The sequence below is a fragment of the Thermobia domestica genome, chromosome 2, assembly GCF_964235325.1.
Source record: "Thermobia domestica chromosome 2, izTheDome1.hap1.1, whole genome shotgun sequence".
Taxonomy (NCBI): domain Eukaryota; kingdom Metazoa; phylum Arthropoda; class Insecta; order Zygentoma; family Lepismatidae; genus Thermobia; species Thermobia domestica.
Genome location: NC_137455.1, coordinates 18702092 through 18717710, shown reverse-complemented (window position 1 = coordinate 18717710; position 15619 = coordinate 18702092). Strand labels below are relative to the sequence as shown.

The 15619-nt window shown below is 37.7% G+C and overlaps 1 protein-coding gene across 1 annotated transcript in view; it reads left to right on the top strand.

The window, feature by feature from the left end:
• The window catches only part of LOC145678956 (ovochymase-1-like), a 115021-nt gene extending 103972 nt beyond the window's left edge, over window positions 1-11049 (top strand). Inside the window, exon 10 of the mRNA XM_081749561.1 lies at window positions 10843-11049. Coding sequence (XP_081605687.1) covers window positions 10843-10865 — 23 coding nt within the window. The 3' untranslated portion in view covers window positions 10866-11049. The remainder of the gene's footprint in view (window positions 1-10842) is intronic.
• Window positions 11050-15619: the final 4570 nt, after the last annotated feature.

Below are 15619 nucleotides of genomic sequence, written 5' to 3'. Positions count from 1 at the left end.
CACAAGGCAATCTTGGAGGGAGGGAGGGTGTATGAGGGTGGGACCAGAATAATCATAAGGCTGAAACCATTTCCTGTTTCAGCTAATCTTCTCAAAAACAGGAACGGGGCCAGGTTATGCCGCCTAGCACTCGGCTAAAAAAAAAATATTATGATTATTCCAGTAACATGGGGGGTCGGGGGCACAAAAGGGGGACCGAAGAAAGAAAAACCAATTGTATGTTTGAAATGTACGTACACTAGGTTTCATTGTTGAGGGGGTAGGGATACTCAGAATCAAAATAATTGTGATCCCAGTAGAAGTTTACTTAAATTGATGAAACGTAACCATTCTAACCAAAATACTTGGTAGGCAACTAGCGGCAAAACTACAAATAAGTGAGATAATTACGTAAGAAATGAGTTTTTGTAGAATCTCGTGTGTTATTGATCACAGGGCGAAATTCCGAAACAGATGTCACTGTAGATAAGGGTACACATTGCTTATCACTAGCATTACGACGGAATCGGGCATTAGAATGCCGTTTGTATAATTTATAGAGTAAAAGAATTCCAATAGATAATAAAGATATCTCGAGCACGTGGACAACAACCCAGGCGGTGTCACGGAATGAGAAGGTTTCTTCCGCTCTCACTGCTAAAAAACAGGAGCAAAAAGCCAGAAGTATCTAAAAAAAACAAATGTGTAAATAAGCATGAAAACTGACATTTTGTATCGCTTAGTGGCTAAATATAGTACCTCCTAAATCTTCAGGGCTAAATCAAAAGCAGAAATTCTAGGGTAAAATATGCATCTTTCAAGACTGCTATTATCCAAAAATAGCTGGGCAAAACGTGCCCACTCAAATAAGGTATCGTAAAAAAAGGTATTGCAACACTTCAACACAAAGGAGAATTACTCAACAAAACTCAAATATTTCTCTTGTCCGAAAAATGGACACATCACGGAAAATAAACTTCACAAAACTCCCTTCTTCCCTTTTTGTGTTGAAAAAAAAAAAAAAAACAATAACTTGACTCATTTAACATAAGGTGGAATTTGACTTCAGACACCAAGAACAGATAAACTAAAACGTCAATAACCTGACAAATCAATCTGTCACGACACAAACGACACTGTATGGTCCTGTAAAACAAAATCATCCCGGGAACACTATGATAAAACAGGAACCAAACAACAGAAGCAAATTCCGATTCAAACAACTATGAGTCATAGATCCAAACAAACATAGACACAAAATAATGCATATAACGATTCTGCTTATACATAAAGAAAGAGAGAAAAAAAAACTTAAGATTCCCTGGGTTGTACAGAACGGACTTGACGTCTCAAATTACATATCAAGAAACACTGAATGAGCGTTGCCAAACTCAAAATTACGACTAATATTGGGATCACAATAAAATAAGTAGTATGTAAATTATTAAATCGCTTAACAACAAACTCAGTATGGTTAATTTTCAATTTCTGTAATTCCATATCTAACTCAGTAAGGGTTTTGATAGACGCAGAAAAATTTAGATGAGGGAGAGAAAAATTTAAATCAATGTTCATATATTCATGTTCCATATTTATCGTTTTCCGAGTGGGTAAAACCATATTTTGAATAAGCACTGTTTCAAAATTGTCATATACTATAAATTGAGTCAGGTTAATCCCATATTTAATAGGGGTAGTATGTAAAATATTATGGGAAGTTCTAGAAGTTATATGACCTGGTACTAACGAAGAAAAAAGCAAGCCAGCTGGCGTATATAAATGAACAAATTTTGTATCAGAAGGAACAATTTCTAGGTTGCAAAAGGTTAAATTCTGATTAAAATATATGTCCGTAAGACATTTTGATCGATTATTGGCGCTTAAACCTGAGGTTTCGCAAAAGTATAGAAATTTCTTCCAAACACACTGTTGATTGTCAATTTCTACAAAATGATTATCTGACAAGTAGGCCTCTTTAGGCAACGAATACCTGACAATCTTGTTTGTCATTAAAATACCTAGGTTGTGAATCATAAAACGCTGGGAGATTTTATCAGGAGTAACTACAGGTGTCTTTAACATTAGATCAATGTTCCATGAATCAAAATTGAAGTTTATAAGAAAAACTGAGGAAACCGTATAAAATAGACCAATATCGTGTGGGAAAAGAGTATCCTTTAGAATAGCATGGCTCTTAACTAGAGAAAGTATCTGAACAGAATTTAAAATACGATAGGTTAGTTGATTTTGTAGAATATCAGTTAGCATCTCGGCAACCTTACGTCGGGATTCATAATAATTTTGCATAATCCACAATCGTCTTTCATGGGTAATCACATCGCAAAGAAGGTTCGAAGTTTCGTTTTGAATTTGGAGTACGGCGTGCTTAACAGCCAGAACCACGCCACGTACTATTTTCACCTCATTATTAAATGCTTTCTTAATGTTCTGAAGTTCGGATTTCAAATAATCATCGTGGTCTTGTAAAATACTAAGGGATTGCTTTATTCGTTGGGTCTCAACAAAATTGTAGGAAGAAAATCCAAAAGAGGATATTCCTAAGAGCCATGAAACTATGGAACGAGTAGGACGGTGTTGATGCATACAGTGTAAAGAACTATTCGAAAACTGAAATGCACATGGTATAACAGCTTGTAACTTAGCATAAAAATCTCGTTCCATGGTAACTACATCATTAAAAGGATTTACTTTGTTCTCACATGAAGTAATGTTTAAATTTGAAAGATGAAGGTCCAAATGTATACGTAAGGTAGTATAGACAGTGTCCGTTGTGTGCACGGCGTATCCTGCATGTGAAATGGCGATTCCTAATTTATCCAAGGTAGCTTGCTTGCGATGGTCTATATCCCACTCAGAAGAAATACAGATAACTTGTAGAGGAAAGAAAACTAATACCCAATACATCTGAAATGAGAGAAAAGGAAAACTCATTTCAGAACCACTGTATTGAATAGATTATACTTGTTACTATTATTGTTAACCCATTTATTAACCTTTACTATAAGTCGAAACTTCTCTATTTCCAGGTACGTCATCTCAAATTATTGTCATTGAGTAGATAACAAAAGACAAGGGAGAAAAAAAAGAGAATTCTAGCGGGATTTCTTCGGTTGCACGAATGGTGGTGGTAACTTGCATGTTATATTTTTTTTTTCTTTGCTTCTGACACATACAGCAGGACGACTATACATAGTCCGTCCATAACATACACGTACTAATCTAGATTATAGTTCCCTGGTAGGCCAGTAACAAACTAATCCAATATAATTAAAATATGTGTTCTCTTTCAGGTCTATTGTGGAAAGTATACATGCATCAATCGCTCGTACGTTCGTTGATTTTCTTTGTCAAATTGACAGAACACAACCATGTCCATCAAATCCAAATTCTCTTCCAAAAACTTCCGTATGCAATCCAAAGCAATACGGCATGCTTCTTCCTTGGGAAAAAAGAAAATCCCGGTGGCAATGTTCGGAAAGGCTATGGATCTAAAGCCACTCTTCAATGCGAGACTTAAGGCTTTTTCATAGCACGCTTGTAGTTTCCTTGGGTTCTTGTCTGGTGGAGCGCTGACATGTATGACGTAGGAGGCAGGGAGGTTATAGGCATCAGTGACGCAAACATCTCCAACTTTTAGGTGACTAATCTTCTCGCAGTCCTGAAGTAAGTCTGGTCCAGCAGCCTGGTGGATCGCTCGGTCAACACCTCCACGTGGCTCCAATGACGTGTTCGTACTGTTCACTATACAGTCTCCGGAGAGTGAAGTAATACTTCCAAAATATAGGGCTATTTTCTTGTTGATCTCGTGGTTGGCTGAAAACTTCGGGCACATTTTATCTTTTAAGGTTAAGGTGGGGGAAGCCATGTCGTACCAAGTCGGTAGGTCCACCATAGAAACTATATCCCTGATAAACATACAATCAGGAACAGCATCATCTCTGTCCAAATTTGGTTCTTCAACTAAGAATTGGGCGAAATCTCCATTAACAGCTGGTAATTCGGGATCCTTGGCACCTTCACCCAAGACAGTAGGGGAAGAGGCATCTAGCTTCTGAACATCCTTTTCAGCATCTTTTCCTGGTGGGTAATACTTTTTTAAACGGTCAACAGCGAAAGAATCAATCTTAATTTGCCCATGTCCTGTCCGAAACTTTACATAGTAACTGTTGTCATGTTTGCTTCCTTGAATTATACCTGGACCAAAGTATTTCCCTGAAAAAGCTTTACAGTTACCTTTTTTAACGGTTGAATCAAAAATCCAAACCAGATCGCCTTTCTTAAAAGTTTGCTGTTTCTTCTTTTTGTTGTACGATTTAGCGGAAATTAAAAATCTTTTATACAAGTTATCATGGGCTCTTTCCCGTATATATCTTAAACGTTCTAAACGATCTTGGTTATCTGAAAATTGACACTGTGTGTCCAACATGGCAGAATGTAACAGTTTAGGAGAAAAGCCATGGAGGCACTCAAATGGAGAAATCTGCATACTCAAATTACATGTGACGTTATAGGAAAAAACAATCTGGGGTAGAAGTTCAATCCAATTGGACTGGTTATCTTTGTCCAACGCAAGTTTCAGTTGCTGTTCAATATGTCTTATGGCGACTTCCACCTGACCTAAAGAATAGTGTCCTGCCACATCTGCAAAGTGTAATTGGATATCAAAGATATTACACAGTTCCTTGAAGACTTGACTCGTAAAAGCTGAGCCACGGTCGCATGCCAATTCAGAAAAAAGACCATATTTCAAAATAACTTGCTCGTACAAAAATTGAGATACAGACGCAGCTGATGTATCGGGTAAAGAAGCAGCTATACAGAATCGAGTTCCCTCGTCGACACAAACAACCAAATAACTGTGTTTAAGGATGTTATTGCTCGGGTATTTCCCGGAAAAATCTATATATATCCTATAGAAGGGTGGAACGCTGGGATGGGTCTGTAGATTTCCTAGAGGCTTGCCACTCCTCTTCTTCACCACTTGACAAACAATACATTCCTTGCACTTCCGATAGACAAATTTCTTCATGTCCAAAAAGTATACAGACTTCAACAGCAAATTATACGTTTTGGAGAATCCAGCGTGGTTTGCTGCGAGTTTTTCAGCATGGCACTTCTCAAAAACTCGGTCTCTCAAGGACAGTGGCACAGCGACTAAATGAACTTTTCCAAGAGGCGTGGAATTGACTTTGTATAGGGTAGAGTTCCTCATGGTAAAGTGTGACGCTCTTCGCTCGAAAGCAGGATCCTTGTCAGGAGCATCCTCCAAGTAGGCGATGATCTTGCTGAAGTATTGATCTTCTCGTTGAGCTTTTCTAAGATCAATAGCGTCATTATCTTCAATGAAAAATATACGGGGATCTGCCGCACTTGCGTCCTCATCGGTAATATCACGCTTGTGGTTAACAAAACGGCTGAAAGCATCAGCCTCCACATTGCTGGCTGCGGCGACGTGAGATATAGTAAAATGGTAAGCTTCAATTTCCGTGAGCCAACGAGCTAGTTTTCCAGTTAAGTTCTTGCTATTCTTTAAATATGTTATGGCTTTGGAGTCCGTGTGAAGGAAAAAATGTCTTCCCAAAACAAAATAGCGGAAAGAACGCAAGGCATATAGCAGAGCTAGGAGTTCTAGATGGTAAACAGAAAGATTCTTCTCAGCAGGCCCCACTGCACGGGATGCGAATGCAATAGGCACCAGTTCAGATTCGGGATCGTCGGATACGGGTTGTTTTGCGACGGCAGCCAAACCTCGGATCGAAGCATCCGTGTATATGTGCAAGTCACGTTCGGGTTTATAAGCCAATAAGGTGGGAGCTTCCAAGATGGCGGTCTTCAGCGCTTCAAAGGAATCCTGCTGGGATTTACCCCAGGTAAAATCAACATCCTTCTTCATCAACGTCTGAAGAGGATCCGCGATAATCGCAAAATCCTTGACATAACGCCGCAAAAAGGAGCAAACCCCAAGAAAACTCTTGACTTGTTTCTTCGTCCGTGGCCTCTTGTAATCTCTAATGGTGTCCAACATCTTATCGGAAACGGACATCCCAAAACTCCCAAGCTTGTGGCCAAGTACGACCAAAGAGTGGTGAGCGATTTTGGTCTTCTCGGGGGACAACTTTAAACCTCTGGAACGAAGTCGTTCAAACAGTATCTTGCATAAGTCGAGCATTTCAGCCACACTACTGGAAACTACATAAAAGTCGTCCACATAATACATAATGTTTGAAGAAGGAACTCCAGCAAGTGTTAATTTCACCAACCTATTCAACGCTGCGGCACTGGAAATGTGTCCCATCGGTAAGCAGTTGTATACATAGGATCCAAAGCCTGGAATTGAGAATCCTGTGCACTCCCTACTCTTCTTAGTAAGCTTAATTTGGAAGAACCCGGCTTTCATGTCCGAACTCGTGTAAAAAAGCTTTCCCGCCATGCGTCCTAAGATGTCCTCCATCGGTGGCGTCGGGTAATTACAGGGCATCGATTGCAGGTTTAAAAATCTGAGGTCCGAAACGAATCTGAAGTCTCCAGAGCGTTTTCTGACCAAAATAATAGGGTGATTCCATGGGGAAGTCTCTGCCGAAATTACATTCTGACGTAGGAGAAGATCCAACTGTTTTTTGACGACATCTCGAAGGTGGTAAGGTACTGAATACGGAGCCTTGTTCACTGGGGTCTCATCAGATAGTCTAATTTCATGTTCAAAGCCTCTAGCGACGCCCACGTCTGTGTCCGACCAAGAGAAGACATCCGCGAAGGAGCGGATAAGATCGTAAAATTTTTCCTTGTCCTCCGGAGCGAGATCTTGATTGATGTCCACTCGGGTGGGATCACACATCTTCTGTGATGCGGCTAACTGCTCTGGTGGTGGGGTGTATTCCTCCGTGGTGTTTGCCACAACTTCATCCGAATCAACAGGCACCTCCTCAAAGTCCTCTGCCAGACCAAGAACTGTTCCCATGCGTAACTTCACTGGGGTGGTGGTGGGGTTGGTCACATAAACGACTGGTGTCTCACCATTTACCAAAACTCGTGGGATAAAAATTCCCAATAACTCTTCAATTCGCTGAGACGGGGACAACAACAACTTTTTTCCGGTAATATCAAGCGAATTTCGGAGACGGACCAAAGTATGTGACCGCGGTGGCAACACAGTATTTTCACAAACTCGAAAAACAGGAGTGGAACAGCTAGCAACTTTACTTGTAAGGACTTTGGACAAATGCACCTCCAAATTTCGCCTCGGCAATGAACGAGACGGTAAACGACCAAAGTAAGAAAGAGTAAAGGTATTTCTATCGTAATCAATTAAGGCTTTATGAATATTCAAAAAGTCAGCTCCAAGCAAGGGACCATAGTCAAAGTGTGGAATAACTCGAAACACATGAGAAAAACGTCTCCCATTAATATCAAACTGGAGAATCGCCAACTCAGAGACCTGTATAAACTTGCCAGTAACACCTCGTAAACGAGTATTGATGCGATATCTCCTAGCACTTTCCGGTACTAAATTGGAACCGACGCAACTGACCTGACTGCCAGTGTCGAGCATAAATTCAGTCTGGACTCCTCCCATAATAACACTGATATGAGGCAACTCATTCTGGGTGAAAAGAGGGACCGTAATTCGGAGAGAACGAGTAGCAATGGTCCAATTTGCTACCCTAGCCGTTAGTTTAAAGTCGCCCTGCAATATCTAGCGATATGATTAGGGCCTTTGCATCGAAAACAGATAATAGGTCCCTTTTTTGAGGAGTCGTTGTTTTGGGACGACCCTGTATTTGATTCGGACCGGTTAGGATCGGTTTGGGGCACATGCAAACTATTGGCACCATTATCATTGTTTTGTTGCCTATTATTACGTGGAAAGTTGCGTCTACTGTTATTTCTTCTATTGCGTGAGCCATTGTCATTGTTTTTGTTTTTACTGCCATCAGAAAAAGCTGATATTTGCAACGTTAACTTAGATAATTGTTGCTGTAATTCAAGCAAACGGCCATTGACGTCATTACTCTGCTGCGTTTGCTCTCGTGGCGAGTCAGCAGCTCTAACAGCTGTTTCCTGTCTATATGCTGCGTCAGCAGCTGTTACATAAGGAAGGCTGTCTGTTGGCTTATTGCTGACCAAGGCAGACTGCAAAAGCACTGAGTTCTTTTTAATGAACTGATCTAATTCCTTCCTCTTTGTCAGCAATCGTGCTTTTTCCTCTAATATTAACTCATCGACGAGTGCAGCGAGATTTTCATATTCTTTTTTAATAACAGCACGAAAATATTCAGGTTGAAGACCTTCGATAATGTACTGTATTTGTGCTTTTTCTGAGGCTGTAGGATCTGATCTAAGAATGAGATCCTGTTTTGAGTAAACGTAATCCATCACGCTCTCATCCGTACCTTGCTCTCGAGCCCTCATCTGCGCAACAGTAAAGTGGGGAAGCGCATGATCTTTAAAGGTTTGACGAATTCGTTCTTTAAACTGGTCATAATTCCACTGCGCAAATTCGGGTTTTGACTCAATTGCTGAGTACCAATTTTCAGCACCTCCTTTCAGTAATGATCCTAAGATTAACTTCTTACGGGCTCCTGTCCAGCCGTTGACTTCGGCCACAGTTTCGTATTTCCTCAAAAATCTGTCAACATCCTCCCCGAAACGAGCATAAAACGGCTCAGGTCTGATAATAGAATTCATATATTGAACAGGACCTTCGCCTCCTGCATTATTCGCTGCAGATGCCATATCTGATACTTTAGGACTTAAAGAAATGGAAGAGGACCCAGAAATCTCGGAGAAGGTATCGGATAACCGTAACTGCCGACGTAAATTATACAAATATTGGCGCGTAACCTTAGCGGACTTTGGGGAAGAACACGCGGCAGGCTCAAAATATACAGTATTGCTATGGTCTAAAATTTCCTCTGTAGGGACACCTAATTCCTCATGTAAGTAACGCAACATAGACAAAAATCTCTTAAGAAGTTGGGCACACAACTACACATCACATTAATACTATAACTCAATAATTAACTTAAAAATAAAAAAATAATACCGAGAATATGCAAATACACACAAAAAAATAAGAAAGACACTATACTTCGGAAAGAGTTAGTAAAAAAAACATCTCGCCAGGACCCAAGTGTCATGCAAAAAATTAAGAGGAAACATAGGTGAGCTATTTTCCAATTGAGGAGAACCTCTCGGACTCTAGCGCCACTACGCCCCTAAACGAGGAAGTCAGATCGGTCAGAAGTTCCATCTGAACGCAATGACCTCCGTGTGCGGACTCGACCAAAAGGCCTCGACGCTAAAGTAGTACTTTTTGCTCGAAAGTAAGACGCACACCAAAAGAGCATTCACAATAGGGTGAAACCCTCCTCGTACAGTGCTACGCCCTTAGCAAGGTTCTGCTCGGGGTACGTCCATACCTCCGCAATAAACCTCGCACAGACTCGGCAAAAATGCCTCACTGCAAAAGTAGTGAAATGCGAAAGACCCAATAGACAAGAGAGCTTATTGGCCTCCACTCTGGTGAAACCATCCGTCTGTTGCGGAGATACGCCCAATAACTGGTCTCGATCGGGGTGCGTGTGCTACACTCCCGCAAGAGAACCAGTCTAGACTCGGCACCGAAATGCCTGCTCCAACAACAGCTATTGGCCAGAAAAGAAAACAAGAAAAACATGCACTACTAGAAGACTGAACTAAAAACATGTAGAGATAGAACTAACAGGGCAAAAACAATTCTCCACCAAGTAGGACACTAGCAGGGGTAAAAAGAAAGAGTAGAAAGCCACATCTCCACCATATAAAGGGTGTGTGGGGGAGGAAAAAGAAGGGAAACTCCACCTACACACAAGCCGTCAGAAGAACTAAAGTGGGGAATTTAGCTCAGTTTACAGGCACTGGATTCGGACGGCTGTCCTTTGAAGAAAAAGATCATTGGGGATATTAAAGTAATTTACTGAGAATTTCTATGAAAAGAAGAGAGACAGGGTTTGGGATAGGATTGTCAGTTAGGAAAGGTGTACCTTCATTATGACGTCCGGACGTGCGTTGGTTCCTCTCTGGTCTCCTGGTGTCTCGCTCACCCTCTATGGATCAGGTCCTGGGCTACTGGCAAGATACTGCGGACATTTGCCAGTTCGTAGAAGGAATTCGAAATTAGCTTCCACTCCGAACCGTTACTCCCGGCTTCAAATCTATATCGCTACTCCTCGAGACGGAAGTAACCGGGGCTATTTAAGGAGGGCCCCCAGGCTCGGTGACTATTCTGGTTGATATCGAAAGCGAGTCCCAGACGTCATAGGAGGTGTGGTTGTAGGTGTTGGGAGGAGTCAGGAAGGTGTCTCTCGTAACTTTATTACAATAAATACATAACATTCATAAATTGCTGATGTAGCAAAACAACAACCAGTTGACTGTTGACAGTTCAGGACGCAAGCACTCTACACAGAAACTCCATAAAACACATAAAAATTAATAGAAACCTGTCACCAACATCATTGTCTGCATAACTCAATGCATTATTAATAACAGTCTTTGTGAATCGAAGCAAAGACACATTGATTCCTTTACAATATGTTTTAGCATTTAGGCTCGAGCCCGGCCGGAGCTCGTATGATAATCAAATGAGCCCGAAATAAGCCCGAATTAGAGAAACTTGATAATTAACGTAAAATTGTATTTTTATTTACATCAATTACAAGTTTAATTTTGCAGTTGTGCTTTAAAAGTTCTCCAGAAAGAACGGTGCAATATGTGATGTAAGTGATGAATTTGCATCGTCTCTCTTCAAGAAGAGTTAACAGTTTACTTTAATTATATTATTTGTTTGCTTTTATTTTTCAGAAGAGCAGTTTTGTGTGGCTTAAATAAGGATACCAATTGCTGGAAAGCAAGAAAATATCGAAGATTAAAAAAGCATGCATTCTTTTATGTTTTATGTATGAACATAATAAAATAAATTATTTTTTTTAGTAAAGCATGTAATGTCGTTCTTCCAATATTCTGCATTCCTATTACTAGTCCAGAGCAAGTAAGAATGATAATTTTAATTTGAAAGGATTGTATTCTCAAATACCTATTTGCTAGTCGATTAAGTAAATCACTACCTACCGATTTGGTAGTGATTTACGAACTACCTGTATAGTAAATGGTTCCATAATGAACGTTTGTCATGTACTGGAACAAAATGTTTTAAATTGTTTCTCTATTCCTTATATTTACGTATTTCATTTATACGGGAGCAAAGTGGATTCACAACAAAATTTTAATCGGGTTTTCAGTACTTTATCTCTAGCACGCTAAGGCTTGCAGTACTTTAAAGGTGCCACAGTTCACATCCTCAAGACATATTTGGCCATATATTAACCAAACAATGCAAGAGAATGTCAATGCAAGACAGCCCTTAAAAAAGAGCGTTTGTCTTCTACATCATATCTCCTTTCTCGAATTGATTGACTTAGTTGCAAGAAAGCCGTTTGACATTGAAACTGAAACGAACACGAAACAGACTTACTTCGGTCATCAAAGTCATTTCACAACAAAATTTTATTCGGTTTTCCAGTAATCTCCAGCATGCAGTTCACATCCTCAAGACATGTTTGGCCATATATTAAACAATGCAAGAGAATGCATAAGGCGGCCTCCACTTAACCCATAACTGTCCGAATTAATTTTTTTCCTGATTTTATAATATTTTCAGTTACGTTTGTTCCATATGATAGTAGTAAATGTGAAAATAACAAAATTATTGTTGTTATTGTTGTAATGTGTTCACTGTGAGCCGTGTCACAAAATTCCAGACACAAAATCTCCCAGGCATAAAAAGTTATCCCTATTTGCGTGCCCATATGGACACGCTGGGAAGTTATGGGTTAAAGAAGCCTTTGTCTTCTACATCATAATTCCTTTTTCGGTATCACCTGATCAGGTGATTTATCTTCTATGCATGATTCTATACTACATGCAATATGTCATATATACTTACATATATTATCAATGTAAATTAATAGCAATACTAAATACCACATATCGTCAATATAGCCAATACAATTTAAAATAAGATCTCATCATCCCTGTTCTAAATGTAAACAGTATGCAAGCGCATCTACGTAAGCCACAAAGTCTATTACACGTGATTACATCTTCTAAAATACAAACTGAAACAAAATCTTATGAATCCCTTTATCTGTCGTTTTGATTTGATTGAAATTCTAAAAAAAAAAAAAAAAAAAAAAAAAAGTATTTCAATATGTAATATTGATATTTTGTATTGCTGCTATTTACAGAAGACAAATCAACTGATAAGCTGATGCCGAAAAAAAAAGTTGTGATGTAGAAAATAGGCATTCTCGTTCTTGAAGGCCGCCTTATGCATCCTCTTGCATTGTTTTCTTAATATTTGACCAAACATATCTTGAGGATGTAACTTGTAATACCTTTTAAGTACTGCGAACCTTAGCACGCTGGAAATAAATTACTGAAAGTCCGAATGATTTTTTGTTGTGAAATGATTTAGATTAGACCGAAGTAAGTTTTGTGTTCGTTTCAGTTACAATCTTAAACGGCTTTCTTACAACTGAGTCAATCAATTTTGCTTTTCCCTTCAGGTATTAAAAAAAATCACATTCGTCTTTAGTAAAGTAGATGTGAATAACACTGTTAATAACAGAAATGTAACCTCGTTATCTTTCCGAGAATAACAAGTCGAATAACATTTAAATTTATGATGAAACTTGAAGATATAGCTGTTCTTCTTACAGAATCTATTAGAATTACTAAACAGATTATTATGACAGCAGACCCAAAGAAAATTCTAACAAAATGGACAAAATTCAAGTAACAGAATTATGGACGCAGCCTAATAAAAGGATGATTATTTTTTTCTTGAATTGTCATGTATCTAAAATGTTATCTGTATCTTCCCCGTATCTTCACTTCATTGAAATAATGTTTAAAAAAAAAAAATATTGAAAACTAAATAAAGCACGTAAAACTGTTATAATAAGTATGCATTTCACATTTTGATCTTGAAATGTATACTGATCAAAAAAAATCTTAATCAGTATTTCAGAATCTAAATAAATAAATATTTATACAACACTCAAAATAAAAGACTGCTTTATGCTACCGCATAAAAATGAAAATTTTAAAACATCAAATAACATCGCAGTTACTTTTCGTAATTAAGATGAATGGTCTTACAGTAGTATGCTAAATATATAATAAATAGGAGTACCAGAACTTTTCATTCAGGTGTTTGTGTGAAAGTGATTACAACAAATTTGCCAATATTTTAAAATTTTATTGGGTTTTCAGTATCTAAAAAAGAAAAGAAAGAAAGTTATTTCAATAAATTCAAAAGTTAATGATAGCATTTTAGAATATACGACAATTGAAAGGGAAAAAAATAATGATATGGGGTATGCACTGGTATATCCAATATATACTCCTATGATTCTGTCTCTTGAATTTTGTTCGTTTCGTCAAAATCACCTCCCGCTCCCATCCTCTATACTGCCTGTCAAATCACCAAAAATTACATAGAGATCATCGTACGAAAAATTTTCCGAATTCGGCCGCATGGGTGCAGCACTAAGCGAGCCTTGTTTGTATAAATCTCAGCAGAAAATACATTGTGCGGTTCAGTGTTTACGCAAATTAAAATGTATTACTGTTGTATGTCCTTCACTAAGGCACGAAGAGGAATTTTAGAATACATTGAGATATCGTTTCACTAAATACCATCGAGTATTCAACTAAAGAAAAATGAATAAGTAAAATATGAAGACTTTGTGGTAAGAAGGGAAGTAACTGAATTCCTTCAGACAGATCTATTGTTTGTTGTCAACGTTCTGTAAAAGATTATTTTTTACTGTAAAAATTCGGGAGCTTAAGCAAAACTCGGTGCCCAATATGTTCTATGAATATTAGTACCTTATAGAGAAGAAAGGAAGCATTTGTGCACCCAGGATCGTCTTTACTTTTTGTCTTATCTTAGTGTCAGGAGTCACCTCCCAAACGTCGCTGTTGTTTTGAAACACCCTGTATACTTATTTTATCGATACCTTTGATTTAATATTTTTGTAGAAATTTTAACAAATTTTCGTTTCGAATCTGCTGTAGGGTTAAACTGTTACAATTTTTTTCCTTCTTAATAAAGTTGCACAGGATGATCAGTTTGTGCAAGAGTAAAAGAAATTGTTTTGAATTTTCGTCCGTAAAGTATTAATATTCAAATTCTAGAAAGTCGCTGACACGAACATTGTTTTGATTGTTGAAATTTATGTTTCTACTGTAATGTAAAGTGATTATTTTGGTTAGAAGAAATAAAACCTTCAATAAACCTTTCCAATACATTTTTTTATTCTCACTAAAATCTTCCTAATTTCAATACCTTTTTAAAGCACATTAAAATCATAAAAATTAATAAAATGGGAGAAAAGGGTATTATGAAACAGTATAATATGGAAATTGTTGTCATTGTCCAAAAACAGATTTGTATAAGCTTTTACCCTTAAAATAAATTTAAACTGCCTTCCTCCTTGTTTTGTACCGATCGGAGGCGTCCATTCCATACTGGATGTCTTGGAGGATGTTTTCTGTCTTTAATCATGTTTATTATTTTTCATCTTTTGCATTTGTTTTCCGGTTTTGTTATTAAATTTTCATCCAACAGGCGATCCTAAGATCATTTGCTCTTAGGCCCGAGACTAATTGTTCTAGTGTTAAATCATACCTTGCGCAGGATATACACACAATTCAGGCAAAACTTTCTTGGGTTAGCCTAGAAAAAGATGTACGATGTATAATAATGCATCTTGGGGAGATTGATAGTAAATCCTGACTTCACTTTATAGTGTGAAAATTCAGTGATAAGATTCAACGGCATTCTTATGTTTCTGAGATGATGAATCGTCGCTTTTTCTGTCTATAATAATAATAATAATAATAATAATAATAATAATAATAATAATAATAATAATAATAATAATAATAATAATATACTTGTGGGGGTACTTAGTCAATAGAAATAATGTGAGCTGCTTGTGTTGGTTTTATAAACTGAGTAGATTGTAATTTAATTGCTTGCAGTGTGTTCGGTTTATTTTAGTTTTATTTCTTTGAGAAAATAAGAATAAAACTTTATGTATTTTTCACTTAAATATTATTTATTTTGTATATGTGAGAGAAATACCTATGCAAATCGCAAATGGCTGATACAGCTAACGACGAGTACATGTCTATTGCACTCTTTTTTGTGTCATTTTATGATATTTCTATTACTTTATGATAATATATATGTAGAATTTGTTCTTTTATTAATTAAAAGTAAAATTCTTATTAAGAAAATATAAGCTATACAATCAATGCCGTATGTAAGTAAATTATTGAAAAGTTGTATTAATTTCTTCAAAAATTGGGTTTAAAAAATCTTGAATTATACCTATATTGAAACTGACTAGAACAAGCCTCGACTGTCCCTGCCACCAAGTGGTCTTTTTTTGTCGTACGTTATGAATCATTTCGACAGGTAGTATAGAGAGCGAGAGAAGAGTGACTCCAGAGGGAGGTGGTCAGAATTTTCCTCAGATTTTGTCCCAGTCCTTATTAATACGTGTAC